The sequence below is a fragment of the Rhinolophus ferrumequinum genome, chromosome 15, assembly GCF_004115265.2.
Source record: "Rhinolophus ferrumequinum isolate MPI-CBG mRhiFer1 chromosome 15, mRhiFer1_v1.p, whole genome shotgun sequence".
Classification (NCBI taxonomy): Eukaryota; Metazoa; Chordata; class Mammalia; order Chiroptera; family Rhinolophidae; genus Rhinolophus; species Rhinolophus ferrumequinum.
The window spans coordinates 32476105-32492487 of record NC_046298.1 but is presented as its reverse complement, the minus strand read 5'-3'; the positions used below and the strand labels follow the sequence as shown (position 1 = coordinate 32492487).

The window sequence follows — 16383 nt, the reverse complement described above, 5'->3', positions numbered from 1 at the left end:
AGTGACCAGTTTCCGGTTATTACAAATGGTGCTGCTGTCAACATTCTTGTACGCGTCTTATGATGAACGTATATATGCATTTCAATTAAGTGTATGTCTAAGATTAGAGTAAGGCGATGGGGGCACAGGATTACCTGCGTTCAGCTGCAGCATGCCCTGGCAAAACATTTCTCACGCTGTGGTGCTGGTTTACAAAACCACGAGCTGGGCAGGAGCTGATCCATCCAGGCCAGTGCATGGCATTTTCAGTCTCTCTTGGTTTTCCCATCTGGTGGTGTTTCCTTAGCACATTTGACAAGAAATGGGCACTTAGTAATACTGGGGGTGCCAAAAAGATGGATACAAGTGGACACTTTGGTCAGCGTTGCTCAAGCAGTAGTTCGCCATCATCAGAAGTGTTTGGACGCTGATGGTAACCACTTTGAGCACCTCTTGTAATTGCGGAAGTCAGACGTGAGTCGTATTCATCTTTTGTTATCGGTATATATTGAGTATTACAATTTTAATAGTTTTTTCCTTTCTTAAAACGTGTATACATTGTTTTGGCACCCTCTGTATTTTATTGTCTTCATTTATGCACATTCTGCATTCTAGAAACATTTCCTTGACATCATCATGGTTTGAAAATGAGAGGAAAAATCCTAGGGTTACTAACGTCACGAAGACCAAAGCTTAAATGAAATGTCAGCATCGGCCCCCTCATTTTACATTGCATGTGTATGACCAGCTTTAAAAGATATCTTGACATTCCCTTCAGTCTCTATCTTCAGTGGGAGGTGCCTGCAACATCGCCTTGATTAAAAAAAAGGGGTGGAGGGGGCTTTATTTGGCAGCATAGATTCTGTGTGCTGACTGTTTTTATTTTTATAAAATATATTCGTGCAATCGTCTCCCCTTCCCCGACTGCATTTCCTCCAGGAAGCGGGGAAAGAAAGTGTGTGTGTGTGTGTGTGTGTTTTAAGTGTGTGTGCACCTGTGTGACTTTGAGGGAAGTTAGACACCAAAGCGGCTCAGCATCTGCCCGCCTGCCGTGTCACTCACAGTACAGAAGCTTTTACCGTGTCTCACAGTGGAGGACCTGCAGCGGGCCTGGGGAGAGGAAATGGATTTAAAGAATTACCTTTTCCCTCCCCTTTAAACAAATGGGTGGCTGATAATTGAAGGTCTGTCGGTGATTATCAGCGAAAGCAACCCTGAAATAGTGAGACACTGGAATGGCTGGTGTCTTCACTTGCTCAGGCTGCTGTAACAATACCATAGACCAGGGGGCTTAAACAACAGACATTGGAGTTGATTTCTCCCAGTTCTAGAGGCTCGAAGTCTAAAATTAAGGCGCCGGTAGATTCGGTATCTGGGGAGGGCCTTGTTTCCTGGTTCATAGACGCCGTTGTTTCGCTGTGTCCTCTCATGGCTTGTCTTGGCTCATGGAGAGAAGGCTCTCTTCTCATGTTGTAAAGGCACTGGGCCCCTTGTCAGCGTCCGCTGCAGCGTCTCCTGCTGTCCTCGGAGCCCGGCCGGAGCGCCCACGTGAGTCATGGTGACCAAGATTGTGGGCGCTGAAGGGCAGCGGCGTGGTGCAGGGCGCCACCTACTGCGCGTAGAAGAGAATGGGCCAGTGGCCTCGGGTCCATCACAGGATTGACTGAAGATGAGCTTGGATTCCACGTCCATCCATGTGGAGAAAATACACAAGGCCGGACTGGTGCAAGTCCACGTTCATCCTCTGTCCAAAACACGGTGGGCCGAAGGATCAAGAGGCACGTTGGAGATCTGGGCAGCGTGACTGCTGGCAACGATGGTGTGGTTAACGTGTCTACTGAAGATTCTGGGCCCTACTCTCAGGCGGCCCTTCCATCATTGGACGCGTAATGGTGGTCCATGAACAACCAGATGACCTGGGCAAAGGTGGAAATGACAAAAGTGCAAAGAAGGGAAATGCTGGAGGTCATTCGCCTTATGCAATTGGAATCGCCCAGTAAACATTCCCTGGGACGAGGTGTGAGTCCTAACAACTCATCTGTTATCCTGCTAGTTGTAGAAATTTAACTTCATAAACATTAAACGCTGGATTCTTAAAAAAAGTAAATAAATGAAAATCAAGGCACTGACCCCATCATGGAGCCCCACCCTCGTGACCTCATTTCAACCCAATCGCTCCCAAAAGCCCCACCTCCAAATACCATCACATTGGGGGGTAGGGCTTCAATATATGAATTTTGGGGAGGACACAGACATTCAGCCCATAAGAGCTAGCACCTGGTGTTTGCAAATTATCTTTCCTTTGACAAAGGTGGTTGTGTCAGCGAGGGCCTAATCAGGAAGACACGAAGGAGAACGGGCACACCTGCGATGGAGAAAGCCAAGCCAGCAGGGACAGTGAGAAGCCACATGGCACTGCTAGGCTGTGGGGGTGGGGTGTCTGGAGCTGGAGGGGTGCCAGTGCTCCCGAGACAGCACTGAGACGAGGCGGGGGAGGGGCCATGTCCTGGTCCTTTCACTCTCCTCCCACTGGTGCCTGTCGCCCTGGGGGGACTTCTCTGTGACAGCGAGCAGAGCCGGGAGCGGTGGGGCAGGAAGTGCGTGTGTAGCCAGAGTGCTCAGGTGTCTTTACCCCTGCTCCAGTCATAGCAGGCCTGCCCTGCCAGCTCTTCAGGTTGCCTGTTGTTAGAGCTCGGTTAGGTCCGCCTGCCACACTTAAAAGCTAGCATTTCTACAGGCGAACCCCACACGCCTCCCTTATCCCTTGGAGGAGATGCAGTTGCGTAAGGGCAGAAGAGTTTGGCACCCTTTCTCCGTTTATTTCTAAAACCGGTGCCATCCCAGCTAGTCATCTGTGACTCGTGAACCACAGAGGGAGGCCAGGCTACTTAACAGAACTCAGCTATTTTCAGATGTTGTTCACATGCCAAAAAAATTACCCTTTCAAAATGTATAATTCGATGGTTTTTAGCATAGTCACAGAGTGGTACAACCATCACTTCTAATTAAAGTTAGAGTGTTTCCATCACCCCAAAAAGGACTCCGTTCCCACTTCCACTCAGCCCCTCACCCCCGTTCCTCCTTGCCTCTAGTCTTTTGTAACCTCTAATCTGCTTTCTATCTCTGGATTTGCTTATTATAGCTTTTTCATATAACTAGAATCCTGTAATATTTGTTCTCTTGTGACTGGCTTACACTTAGCATGTTTTTAAGGTTCATCCATTCTGCAGTATGTGTCAGAATTTAATTCCTTTTTTACAGCTGAATACTATTCCATTGTTTGGATGTACCACATTTTGTTTATCCATTCAGTCATCGATGGACATTTGGGTTGTCTCCACTTTTCCACTCTTGAGAGTAATGCTGCTGTGAACATTTGTGTACAATTAATACATTTTTATATGTATCGAAGCACTTAGTAGATGATCAATAAAAATTGGTTGAGTGAAAAATAATATACATAAACGTATGAGTGTGTGTGTGTGCGTGTGTGCACACTGGTTTCTCTTGATTTAGGAAAGGAGCCAACGTTTGGTCTTCAGCTAAATCCACTTAGTGGATGCATCTTAAAGCTATGTCTGAGAAGAGCTGACATCCTGGAAAAGAAGAATCATTAGCAGAATGATTCAGTTACAGTCCAGTTGAGGGCAATAATGAGTTAGCTGAAATCAGACCTTGGCCCACACTTGTAAAGTATGTGCATCTTGGGGTGTGACACATGCATATGGAAATGGAAACACATGTGCTCTGCTCTCTGGCTCCTACAGTGAGCTCACTGGGCTCATGGGCTGAGGCTCTTCCAACTTCACAGCGAGGCAGGTTTTATTAACAGCCACGCAGCAACTGCCAGTGAAGCCAGGAACCCCTAGAAGTGGGAGTGGAAGCTTGTGTGGACGCCCTGCCCCTTCACTGCTGGTTGACGATTGTGTTGATGTGCTTACGTGTAAGGGGGCGGGGGGAGGACCAACACATCGAAAGCAGGATTTGTAGGAAGGCAAAAGATGTGTGAAATTGAAGACTGTCATTAGGGTACGTGGTCATTTTTTTGGCCCATAGATTTTTTTAGTGCGAGAACTCTGACTTCATTGAGGATAGTTTAGTATCTTAATCAGTGGTTGAAAGTACCAGTTCTGGGACCAGACTGCTTCAATTTAAATTCTGGCCCTGCCGCCAACCAGCTTAGTGTATTTCTTGACTTCTAAGTCTTGATTTTTCTCATCTGTAAAATGGGATTAAAGATAATATCTGCACCATGCGGTTGTGAGGAATAAATGCCCATAGCATAGAATACACATTCCGTTAGTGGTAGTTTTCTTAGTAATAGTTAAAATAAAAATAAAACCAGGATACATTTGATAGGCTGCCTGGATTCTAGAGACTGTTCCTAGTTACTCCGTACGATGTGATACAATCCCCTATACTTACTGAGTCCCAAATCCGTTGTTCGATTTAATACTTGGAAAAGTGGGACCAAATGCCAAAGTCACACTGATTGAAAGGAAAAGGGAGCTGCTCTTTCGCACGGCTCCTGCTTGGGCCACGCCGTCACCATTCTTGGAGGAGGAGCCTTTCCTAGTCCTAGGAGGAGCCCCTAGACTCAGTTCCCTGTTGGTTGGCCTGTGTGACCGTGACTCTCAGGGATTACAAGAGCGATTATCCCTTTGCTTAGTAAATGTTTCGGCGCTGTCTGTTACAGCATGGCACTATGGCTATAATTTTGTAAGGTGCAAACTTCGAAATACCTCAGGGAAGCATTTACATATTCAGTGCTTCACACTTTGTTTATGCCCTAAGCCCAGGGAGTTATTTGATGCTTGTGCATTTTCTATAAATGTCACCACAGTGGCCCATGAGTGACAACTCGCCCTGTTGTAATGGCGTTGTGCACGTGACTCAGAGGCACTGAAAGTACTCACTCCCACAACATTACACATGTATTTTTGTGCTGTGTATAGATGGGGCTGAGTACGGCATGGTAATTTTTTAAGACTCCATATTTAGGAGTGACGGCAGTTGAAAAGTGCTTGTTGGAGATTCAAATATAAATAGGCTTTTTTGGGTGGCTTTATTTTTCTAAAGGGGTATGTGTAGTCTTTTTATAGAAAAAGTTTCCCTTTTTGGTTACAAAACACGCTGGTACTTGACTACTGCCACAAAAAGTAAATTGAGTCCTTCGTGCCTGGCTCACTGGAGGACAAAACCCCCGTGGGTTAGTAGGCAGAAAGCCAACAGGAGGCCCTGCACCAGGCTGGCGCATCTCAGCTACAGGGAGGCATTTAAAGATGACCCTTTGCTGACGCTGCTTCCATAGGTCACTGGGCCTTTAGATTCATGGGTGCTGGACTGACACTGTAGCGTCCTGGCTCGCTGTCTGTCCTGCGTAACGTTTTTTGAAGTGACCACACTAGTTTAGTTGTTAAATGAAAACTTGTTCCCCACATTGTACTTCTAAAGTGTTGCATCGGAAAACTTCTCAGCAGGGGAGTTTGCGTCTTGCCCAGCACCAGCGGTGTTTCCCTCCCATCAGCTTCTCTTGTGCAGCTGCACTGTGTGGCTCGTCTCAGCACCAGCGCAGAAGAGATGGAGCCGTGCCGGTCACGGCAGCCTGTGGAGTGGAGCCGGCTCCGAGGAGAGCCCTGGCCCCACCACACCGGTGCCAGATGAGGCCATCGCCCGCCGACCTGCGGGTGGGGGTGTCATGGCGTACCTAGACTCTCCTTCTGAGTTTTGTCCCTTTGGCATTTTTTTTCATGAATTTGGATAAGAAAACATGCTTACTAAATTTGTGGGAGAGCAAATAAGTTGGATGACAAATTCAGCATCCAAAATTATCCTTGTGGACCAAATCTAGCAAGAAGTATTGAAGTGGGATAAATTTCCCTTGTAGATTACATATAAATATAGGATTAAGATGTGACAAAAAAGAAAAAGGCTGCCTTTGCTCCTAGAAGAGAGGGATTTAGGAACTAATCCTGGTCGGCATCAACATACGATGAGGCTACCCAGAGGCCAGTGCTGAAGGTCGATTAGTAGGCTGTGGAGTCCAGGAACTGGCATTGGTGACTTCTGGCTAACTTTCCATGGATGAGCACAGTAGTCATTTTGAGTGACACATTAAAAGGGACATTAATAAACTGAGGGCATTAGGGGAGAGAGACCAGTATGATGAAGTATTTGAAGAAAGGTGAGAAGAATGGAATTTGGTCTGGGTTGGAATAAGGGAAGACCCTGGGGGGAAAGCGGGTCTCAGTGATGTGTGATGAATTGTTCATCTGAAATTTGCTGAAGCGGAAATCTTTGGATTGGGTAGCTCAAGCTTCCTGTTCACTATGAGATTTTGCATGCTGATGTATTATTTAGAGCACCTGGCTTGGGGGCAGTTTTATAGAATGATACGTTATGTAACTGTGGTTCAGGCTGTAACCGTCCTTTGCAGCCTGGAGTTGTTGAGGTCTCTGGGGGGGGTGGTGCTGCGCATGACGGTGGGATTCTGTAGGTGGGAGAGAGAGCCAGGCCTAGAGAGCAATCAGTGCAACTGCTGTGAGCAGAGAGAGGTATGGGGAGGATGAGGGTTGGTGTGTGGGCGGCGTGATTCCTACGTGGGAAGAACCTGTGGAGTGTGCGTGGATGACCATGGTGGCTCTTTTATGATCAGATTGCTTTTTTTCTTATTGTTGAGTTTTAAGAGTTGTTTGCATGTTTTGGATAACAGTCGTTTATCAGAAGTGTCCTATGCAAATATTTACTCTCAGGCTGTGGCTTCTCTTCTAATTTGCTGGATAGTATCTTTTGCAAAGCGGAAGATTTAAATTTTAATAAAAGTCCAGCTTTTCAGTTATTTTACATTTAGTTCTGTGATCCATTTTGAGTAAATTTTTGTGAGGGGTGTAAGGTCTGTGTCTAGGTTCATTCTTTTGCATGAATGCCCAGTTGGTCCAGCACTGTTTATTGCTCTTTTGTCCAAGATCAGTTGACTGTATTTATGGGGATCTGTTTCTGTTCCATTGGTCTGTTTGTTTATTCTTTCCCCAACACCACACTGTCTTGTTTACTGGAGCTTTATAGTAAGTCTTGAATTCAGGTAGCATTAGTCGTTCATCTTTGTTCTTCTCCTTTAATACTGTGTTGGCTATTTTGGGTCTTTTGCCTCTCCATCTCCATATAAATTTTAGAATCAGTATGTTGGTATCCATAAACTAATTTGCTGGGATTTTGATTGGGATTACATTGAATTTATAGATCAAGTTGTGGAGAACTGACATTTTGGCAATAGTGTTTTCCTATCCATGAACATAGAATGTCTCTCCATTTAGTTATTCTTTGATTTTGTTCATTAGAGTTTTGTAGTTTTCCCCATGTAGATCTTGTACATATTTTGTTAGATTTATATCTAAGTATTTTATTTTTAGGGTGCTAAATACCATTGTAAATGGTATTTTAATTTCACATTTCACTTGTTCATTATTAGTATGTAGAAAACAGTTGACTTTTGTATATTAATTTTGTTGCCTACAACTTTGTGAGTTTTCTTCTCAATTCTTTTGGGTTTTCTACATAGATGATCTTGTCATTTGCGAACAAAGACAGTTTTATATCTTCCTTCACAATATGTGTAACTTTTTTTCCTGTTCTTGCCTTATCACAATATGATGTTGAAAAGGAGTGGTGCAAGGGGATATCCTTGCCTTGTACCTGATCTTAGTGGGAAAGCTTTGAGTTTCTCATTATTAAGTGTTAGATCTCTATCAAGTTTAGAAAGTTCCCCTCTCTTCCTGGTTTACTGAGGGAGTTTTTATCATGAATGGGTATTAGCTTTGTCAAATGCTTTTTCTGCATCTATTGATGTGATTTTTTTTTTTTAGTCTGTTGTGATGAATTATGGTAATTAATTTTCGAATGTTGAACCATACTTGCATACCTGGTATAAATCCCACTTGGTCACATTTTTATACTTTTTGGATTCAGTTTGTTAGCATTTTGTTGAGGATTTTTGCATCTATGTTCATGAGAGATATTGGTCTGTAGTCTTTTCTTGTGATGTCTTTTTCTGGTTTTTGTTTAAGAGTAATGCTGGATAGAGGATAGAAGCTATCCTCTGAAAGATTATAGAGAATTGGTATAATTTCTTCCTTAAAATGTTTAGTAGAATTCACCAGCAAACTCATCTGGGCCTGGTACTTTGTTTTGGAAGATTATTAATTATTGATTCCATTTTAAAAATAGATACAGGCCAATTAACATTTCTTGTGTGGGTTTTGTCAAATTGTGTGTTTTAAGGAGTTTGTCCATTTTCTTTGGGTAATCAAATTTGTGGGCATAGAGCTGTTCATAGTATTTCTTTATTGTCCTTTTAATTTCTGTGGGATCTGTAGTAATGTTTCCACTTTCATTTCTGGTATTAATCATTTGTGCCTTCTTTATTTTTAGTTAGCTTGGCTAGAGGCCTGTCAACTTTATCAATCTTTCTTTAAAAAAAAAAAAAAACAACAGCTTTTGGTTTTGTTGATTTTTCTATTGATTTCCTGTTTTCAATTTCATCAATTTCTGCTCTAATTCTTATTTATTTTCTTCTGCTTACTTTGGGTTCTTTAAATTTCCTCTTCATTTTCCAGTTCCCTAAGGTGTCAATATAGATTATTGATTTTAGATCTTTATCCTTTTCTAATATGTGCATTCAATTCTATAAATTTCTAAGCATTGCTTCCCCTGCATCCTACAGATGCTGGTAAGTTGTGTTTTCATTTCCATTTAGTTCAAAATATTTAAAATTTTTCCTTTGACCCATGTGTTATTTAGAAGTATGGTGTTTAATCTCCATATATTTTAGGATTTTTCAGTTATCTTGCTGTTATTGATTTCTAGTTTAATTCCATTGTAGTCTGAAAGCAGATATTGTATGCTTTTTATTCTTTTAAATTCATTGCGATGTGTTTTATGACCCAGAATATGGTCTGTCTTGGTGAATGTTTTATGTGAGCTTGAGAAAAATGTGTATCTTGCTGTTACTGGATGAAGTAGTCTATAGATGTCAATTATATCAAATTGATTGAAGATGTTGAGTTCAACTATGTCCTTACTGATTTCTGCCTGCTTATCTGTCCATTTTTGAGAGAGGGGCATTGATTTCTCCAACTGTGACAGTGAATTCATCTGTTTCTCTTCACTGTTCTATTAGTTTTTGCTTCATATAGTTTGATGCTCTGTTGTTAGGTGCATACATATTAAGAATTATGTCTTTTTAGTGAATTGACCCCTGTAGAATTATGTAATGCCTTTTTAAAATCCCTGATAACTTTCCTTGCTTTGAAGTCTGCTGTCTGAAAATAACTGAGCTACTCTCACTGACCTTTGATTAGTGTTAGCATGACATATTTTCTCCATCCATTTACTTTTAATCTGTATGTAACTTTAAAGTGGGTTTCTTGTAGAATAGACAACATATAGCTGGCTCTTACGTTTTGATCCACTCTAACAATCTCTGACTTTTAATGGTGCGTTTAGACCATTGACATTCAAAGTGATTATTGATATCGTTGGATTAATTTCTATCATATTCATGACTGTTTTCTATTTGTTGCCCTTGATCTTTGTTCCTATATTTGTCTTTCACTCTTTTTTCTGTGGTTTTAATTGAGCATTTTATATGATTCCATTTTCTCTTCTTTCCTAGCATATCAGTTATACTTTTTTTAGTGGTTGTAGAATTTGTAATACACATTTACAACTAATCCAAGTCCATTTTCACATAACACCATACTGCTTCACAAGTAGTTTGAATACCTTATAATAACAATATAATTCTAATTCCTTACCCCCATCCCTTGTATTGTTGTCATTCATTTCACTTATGTATACATACATGTGTATGTGTGTGTATAAAAGCTTACATAACCAAATACATTGTTGTTGTTATTGTTTTAAACAGACTTATCTGTTTGGTCAGTTAATAAAAATAAAAGTTTTTATTTTACCTTGTTCAGTGCTCTTTCTTGATGTAGATCCAAGTTTCTGACCTATATTACTTTGTTTTTCTCTGAAGAACTTCTTTTAACATTTCTAGCAAGGCATGTCTGCAATCACCCCAACCTTAACGATGGGGATATGTTCTGCGAAGTGTGTTCTTGGGCGATTTTGTCATTGTGCAAACATTATAGAGAACACTTACATAAACCTGGACAGTACAGCCTACGACACACAAAACTGTGTAGTATAGCCTGTTGCTCGTAGGCTACAAACCTGTACACCAGGCTGCTGTACTGAATACTGCAGGCAGTTGTAACGTAGTGGCATTCGTGTATCTAAACATATATAAAACATTGAAAAGTATAATAAAAATACAGTATAAAAAGTTAAAAAATGGCACACCTGTCTAAGGCATTTAGCATGAATGGAGCTTGCAGCACAGGAAGTTTCTTTGAGTGAGTGAGTGGTGAGTGAATGTGAAGCTAGGACATACTGTGCACTGCTGTAGACTTAGAAACCTGTACACTTAGGCTACCTGAAATGTATTTAAAAATACCTTTCTTCAATAATCATTCTTAGCTTACTGTAACTTTTATTTTATAAGCTTAACATTCTAAAAAACTTTTCAACCCTTTTATACTTAACACTTGGCTTAAAATATAAACACACTGTACAGCTGTACAAGTAACTTTTCTTTATATCCTTATTCTATAAGCTTTATCTATTTAAAATAAATTTTATTTTTTATATTTTAAACTTTTTTTGTTAAAAATTAAGACAGAGACACATACGTTGCGTAGGCCTCCATAGAGTCAGGCTCATAATATCGCTGTCTCTCACCTGTATACCTTGTTCTCCCACCTGTATACCTTGTTCCCCCACCTGTATACCTTGTTCTCTCACCTGTACACCTTGTTCTCCCACTTGTGTACCTTGTTCCCCCACCTGTATACCTTGTTCTTCCACCTGTATACCTTGTTCTCCCACCTGTATACCTTGTCCTGCTGGGCAGTAACGCGTAGGGAGCTGTCATTTACTGTGATAACGAGACCTTCTTCTGCACTATAAGCCGGAGGACCGGCCTGAGGCTCTTCTTGAGGAGGTGTCACTGTTTTCAGAAATATGTCCACTGTGGGTTGCTAGGTTTGTTTCTTATTTTCATTACAGATTTGGTTAGAAGAGGGTAATGTACCATGAACATTCCTCTCTATTAATTAAAACCTTTCAGGGTTGGGGTCCATGTTTTTCAACTTTTTAAGGAGCTTGTTAAGGTTCTGGTCAAATTAAATGGTACTCAGTAAATACTTTTGAAACAAAAACTGGTCTAAAAAGTGGTCTTTTTTAAAAATTTCAGATCACCAGGCGGTCCTTCGGGTCGCAGTGGACATCGGATGGTAGCCTGGAAGAGACAGTTAATCCTTTTTGGTGGCTTCCATGAGAGCACAAGGTCAGTGCCACTAGCAGGAAGATCTCTCTTTCCTGGAGCGGTGAACTTTTTATGGGAAGAACCATTCTGAATACACATGGAAAATGCTGCCCATCCCCTAAAACCAGGGCCAGGTTCATGGGCGTGCAGCTCAAGTAGCCCCACGGGGCCGCTCACTCAGTAGGGCCTGAGCTACTGTAATGCTTTGTTGTCGCTGTCTTGAAATTCTTACTAATTACTGAACAGGTCTCACATTTTGATTTTGCACCAAGGCCTGCAGGTGCACCCGGTCCTGTCTAACGCAGGATTCTTGACCTGGGCCTGGTACAGAATCCCCTGGAGGGCTGGGTAAAACTCTGGTTGGTGAGCTCCACCTCAGGTTTCTGACTCCGTAGGCCTGGGGTGGGGCCTGAGAATCTGCATTTCTGCAAGTTCGCAGGTGATGCTGCTGCTGCGGGCCAGGGGACCCCACTTTGAGAGACACCAGACTAAAATAAAAAACTTTCTCGTGCCGGGAGCTGCAGCAACAGCTCGCATCCTGCAGTGGTGTCTGAAGCGGGGCCTCCGGTTCTGTGTCGTGGGTACCTTGGTACAAGGTACCACAGCAGGTTCCTGGCCAGCCCAGCAGGGTCCCTGATGGTTTTAAGACTGTCCTCTGTACAAGTACCCTCTTGAGTGTCCTTGGTTTAGTCCAGGAAAACGAGATACACGGTGAACAGGTTAGTTGCATTCCTGTTGTCGTCACACTCCAGTAACGTTTGGGGTAAAAGGTCTGGACTGTTGTAATGCCTGGTGAAGGCAGTGTTTGCTCTGCTTTTCCTCCGACCGTGACCGTGTCAGAGAAGGCGGACGGGCACCTTTCTCTCTGTGTGCTTCGTTTTCTGCTCTCCTCTCTCCTCCACTCAAAAAAGAATATTATCAATTTATGAATTGTGGTGGCCCACTCACATTTTTGGCACATTATGGATCCATTTGCACAAATTTGTTTTCTGATAATTACTGACTCATGAAAAGAAGTCCTTGCACATATATGTGAATAAGGAGGCATTTGGTGGGTGAGGAGTGAGTATTGTAATTTCCCCCCCATTTTCCCATCTTAGGCTGAGGCCTTGTGTAGATTTAGGCCAATTGAAGCTTCACTTTTCTCCATGAATAAAGAATATTTTTATTAATTGAGAAAAGGGGATATAAATTTTTCAGTGCTTTTGGAGGGGATTTTAAAGTACAATTTAATTAAATAAGGAATGATTTTGTACCCTTAAAGGTATAACTTCGGTATAATAATGCTTTAATTTTATGTCTTGTCATATAATTTACCAAATAGTTTTTACACATTCTCTTAAAGACCAACTATCAAGCTATTTGGTAGCGCAGGTTGTTGTCTCAAATTAAAGATGAGGAAATCAAGATAACTAATACGTAGTAGGACTTGTCCTCAGCCAGAGTTGCTGATTTGCAGTTGCTCCCATGTTCCGTCCTCCTGCCCCCATCCCAGCTCACTGCCCCTGGTCCGCCCTCCTGCCAGGCGGGTGTTTGGTTGGTTGTTGCTGTTTTGGATAAGAGAGCCTGGGCTGTTTTTTAAAATTTATACCTAAGGAATTGTTGTCTGTATTCCTAAAACTTTTTTAAAAAAACAAATACTTGTCACACACAGACATCGGGATTCATGAGTTTGTCAGTACATTACTTCAGCACCTACTGTGTGCAGGGCAAGGTGTTGAGAGGTCAACAGCCTCTCCTGGCACCACAGGGTAGAAAGTGAATCAGCTTTCCAGCGGTGCTCATGGGCAACCATTGCAAAATTGGAACTTTTTGCAAAGCTGTTGTCATCTGTTACCTTGTTTAAAGTGATTGTTTCTGAAGTATTTCCAACATAAGGAAAAAATGAAGATACTAATTAGAACAGATAGCTGTGTGGTCACCATCCATATTGAACAAATTAGTTCGACTTCAAACAACAACCCAAATAACAGTTGCTCTTTATTTTATGTGCAGAATAGAATTATTTTGCTGAGAATCTGCAGTGTGAAATCTGAGGAAACACTGGAATGTGGTGAAGTCTTTTAAAAACTCCAAGCCTCCTCATTCCTCACTCCGTCTATGCAAAGCCCTCCTCCCGCAGAGGGTGCATTTGCCCGGGGGGCCAGTCAGAAAGTTCACCTTGTTTCTTGGTCGTCCACAAGCAGACTTGTTCTGTTTCACAGCGCCGTGCTTTGCACAGTGTTCGGGGGTGTGGGCCAGCCGACCAGCATTACACACTGGTCCTGCTCTGCAGCCCCAGCCTGGGATTAGAGAATGCAATGTGCATGACAAAAATCCCTTCAGAGGGAGGAGGAACTGCTCACTCCCTCCGTGTTTTCTCCGTTTGAAAATCAGCTCTGGCTTTCCATTTTGAATAGTTGGAGGCCATCGGTTATATTTTGGTGTAATTCGGCCCTGAGGCCCCTCGGCCTTGCCCGTGGCCGCCTGTAAAATTCCCACATCATTTCACAGCATTCTGTCTGTGACTTGGGTAGAGGTGCTGCCTTCCCCACACATGGGGCTCCCTTCTCAAAGCCCCTTCTGCGTTTTGAGTCCTTTGTCACTTAAGTCCCAGGAGCACTGAGCAGGGCAGGGCCGCAGTGCCTCCTGGGTGGGACACCTCAGCCATACATTCTCTTTGCTGCTGCCTGTGCTTGTGGAGTGAAAGGATTTGCTTCAGGCGTCTTTCAGTTTCAGGACTTCTTGGCCCGTCTCCCCACCTGGTCCAGGGTCTCTTCACTGCCCTTGCCAAGCTGTAAATACTTCGCCCTGAGTATTCACGTAGGTCTGTAATTCATTGTGGAGTTTAAAATTCCACCAGTAACCTCACAGAATTATTTGCAGGATTGTGATTTTATAAAGAATGTAAGGAAATGTAGTATAACTTTCAGATCCAGGCAAAGTACTATGCTTCTATGGGCTAGCATGATATCTGTTCTCAAATGCGATCTCACATACGCTTCCAGTCCTGTCATGGGAATTTAAACTTCAGTTAAATTGAGAACTTAGTACAAATGGTGGAAAACGTACCTTTAATTTACATCAGACTTGCTCATTAATATCACTGTCTTTTTGTTTGTGTGACTTCAATATACCCAGAGATTACATCTATTACAACGACGTGTATGCCTTTAACCTGGACACATTCACGTGGAGCAAGCTGTCCCCAGCAGGGGCCGGGCCCACCCCCAGGTCGGGCTGCCACATGTCCGTCACTCCCCAGGGCGGCATCGTCATCTACGGGGGCTACTCGAAACAGGTAAGACGTGGCGTGTAGGAAATACAGCAGCTTCTGTCCGTCGCCTTGTCAGGGTCACCAATAACGAAAACTTCCAAGTAGGACTGCACATGAGTTTCATATAAACGATTCTTTTTACTGAATTCGAAATGGACAGAGATGGTGTTAATTTGCTCCAGCCACGGCACGTTCTAACCCACGTGCTGTGAAAATGCTGCAGTGTGACGAGTGTATATGGGGATCTGGATTCCTAAGCCTCAGACACGAACACTGTGTGGTGTCCCACTGTAGAACATACCACGACTGCTTCTCTTTCCTGCTGCCAGTCACCTTTTCTTTTCTCACCGGCAAGCAGTGCCGACATGCTGACGTGAATGCCAGCACACGTCTCTCGGCGTGCATGCACTAGAGTCTCCTGCTGGCGTCTCCTGCTGGAGTCTCACACGGCGTGTGTCCTCCAGACAGTGTGTCTTCCACACAGCGTGCCCCTCAAACCACCCATTGTATTTTTCGATGTATTTCAAAGAAAAATACAGAGACATCTGTACACTTCCCCCTAAATATGTGAACGTGCACGTCATTGAGTAGAGTTCATTGTTTAATTTTTCATGTAAAAATACCCACAGTGCCCTGCACACACTGAGTGTGCACTCGCTGGTCATGACAAATGCATGCACCTGTGCGCCCTGCAGCCCTGCAGCCCTGCGTCTGCCATGCCCTTCCCGGCCAGCCCTGCCCTGCCCTCCCCACCCCCAGAGGCCAGGGCTGCTGGGGTGTTACCCACCGTGTATTCCCTTTGCCTGTTCTAGAACCTCGGATACACGCAGTCACACAATATGTGCTCTTTAGAGGAAGCCTCCTTTCACTCAGCATGTTTTGAGATTCGTCCACGTTGCACGTTTCAGTTCACTGCTTCTTCCTGCTGAGCTCATTACATAACATACCACAGGTTGTTCATTTTTTATTGGTAGACACCTGGGCTCTTTCCAGTTTCTGACTCTTCTGAATAAAAGCTGCTGTGAGCATCCTGTGCAAGTCATTCTGTGGCTGTACATTTTGCTGCCTCTCGGGTGGGTTCCTAGGAGAGGGCCTGATGGTCCACAGACGGGTGTAGCTCAGTTTAATAAGAAACCCTCACGCCTCTTCCCAGAGTGGTTGCACCAGAACCGCCCGAGAGCTGCGGCTGCTCCACACCCTTGCTAGCACTGGTGTCACACATTTTTATTTTCAGCCTTTCTAGTGGACGTGGGCCATCTCCTGTGGTTTTCATTCTCATTTCCTCTGGATGAAACAGACCCTCTGATTTGGTGGCTCAGTAGGTCACCTGTGGAGAGGGCGGGACAACTGAGGCAGGGAGGTGTCCTGTGTCCACCTTCTTCCATACCCCACCCACCCCAGTGAGTGCTCAGCCTTTGTCCTAGAAAGAGAAAAACCGATGAGTTTTCTGCAGTTGTGACCTGCTTGGCCTCAGCTAGATGTTTGACAGTCTGGAAGGCCCTGAGAAACATGCTGGTGTGGCCAAAAACGGTGCAAAGTACCCAGACCCAGTGCTTTATCACAGCAGATGCTTCATAGAGTAAAATAGGATGCCAAACAGAGTGAAACCTTGTTAAGCTGATACCACTTTCAACAGAATAGTGCCTAATTCTCAACACCTACTTTTTTCCAGTCCGCCACACAAATTAGGTGCATTAGGTGCATAAACTGAGTCCACTTACTCCAGGCCTGTGGCATTTGAAATGCAGTGAAAAGCTTG

The 16383-nt window shown here is 43.4% G+C and overlaps 1 protein-coding gene across 1 annotated transcript in view; it reads left to right on the top strand.

Annotated features, from left to right (window-relative positions):
* Nucleotides 1–16383, top strand: part of KLHDC4 (kelch domain containing 4) — a 41044-nt gene that overhangs the window by 14512 nt on the left and 10149 nt on the right. Inside the window, exons 6-7 of the mRNA XM_033129097.1 lie at nucleotides 11297–11389; nucleotides 14489–14648. Coding sequence (XP_032984988.1) covers nucleotides 11297–11389; nucleotides 14489–14648 — 253 coding nt within the window. The remainder of the gene's footprint in view (nucleotides 1–11296; nucleotides 11390–14488; nucleotides 14649–16383) is intronic.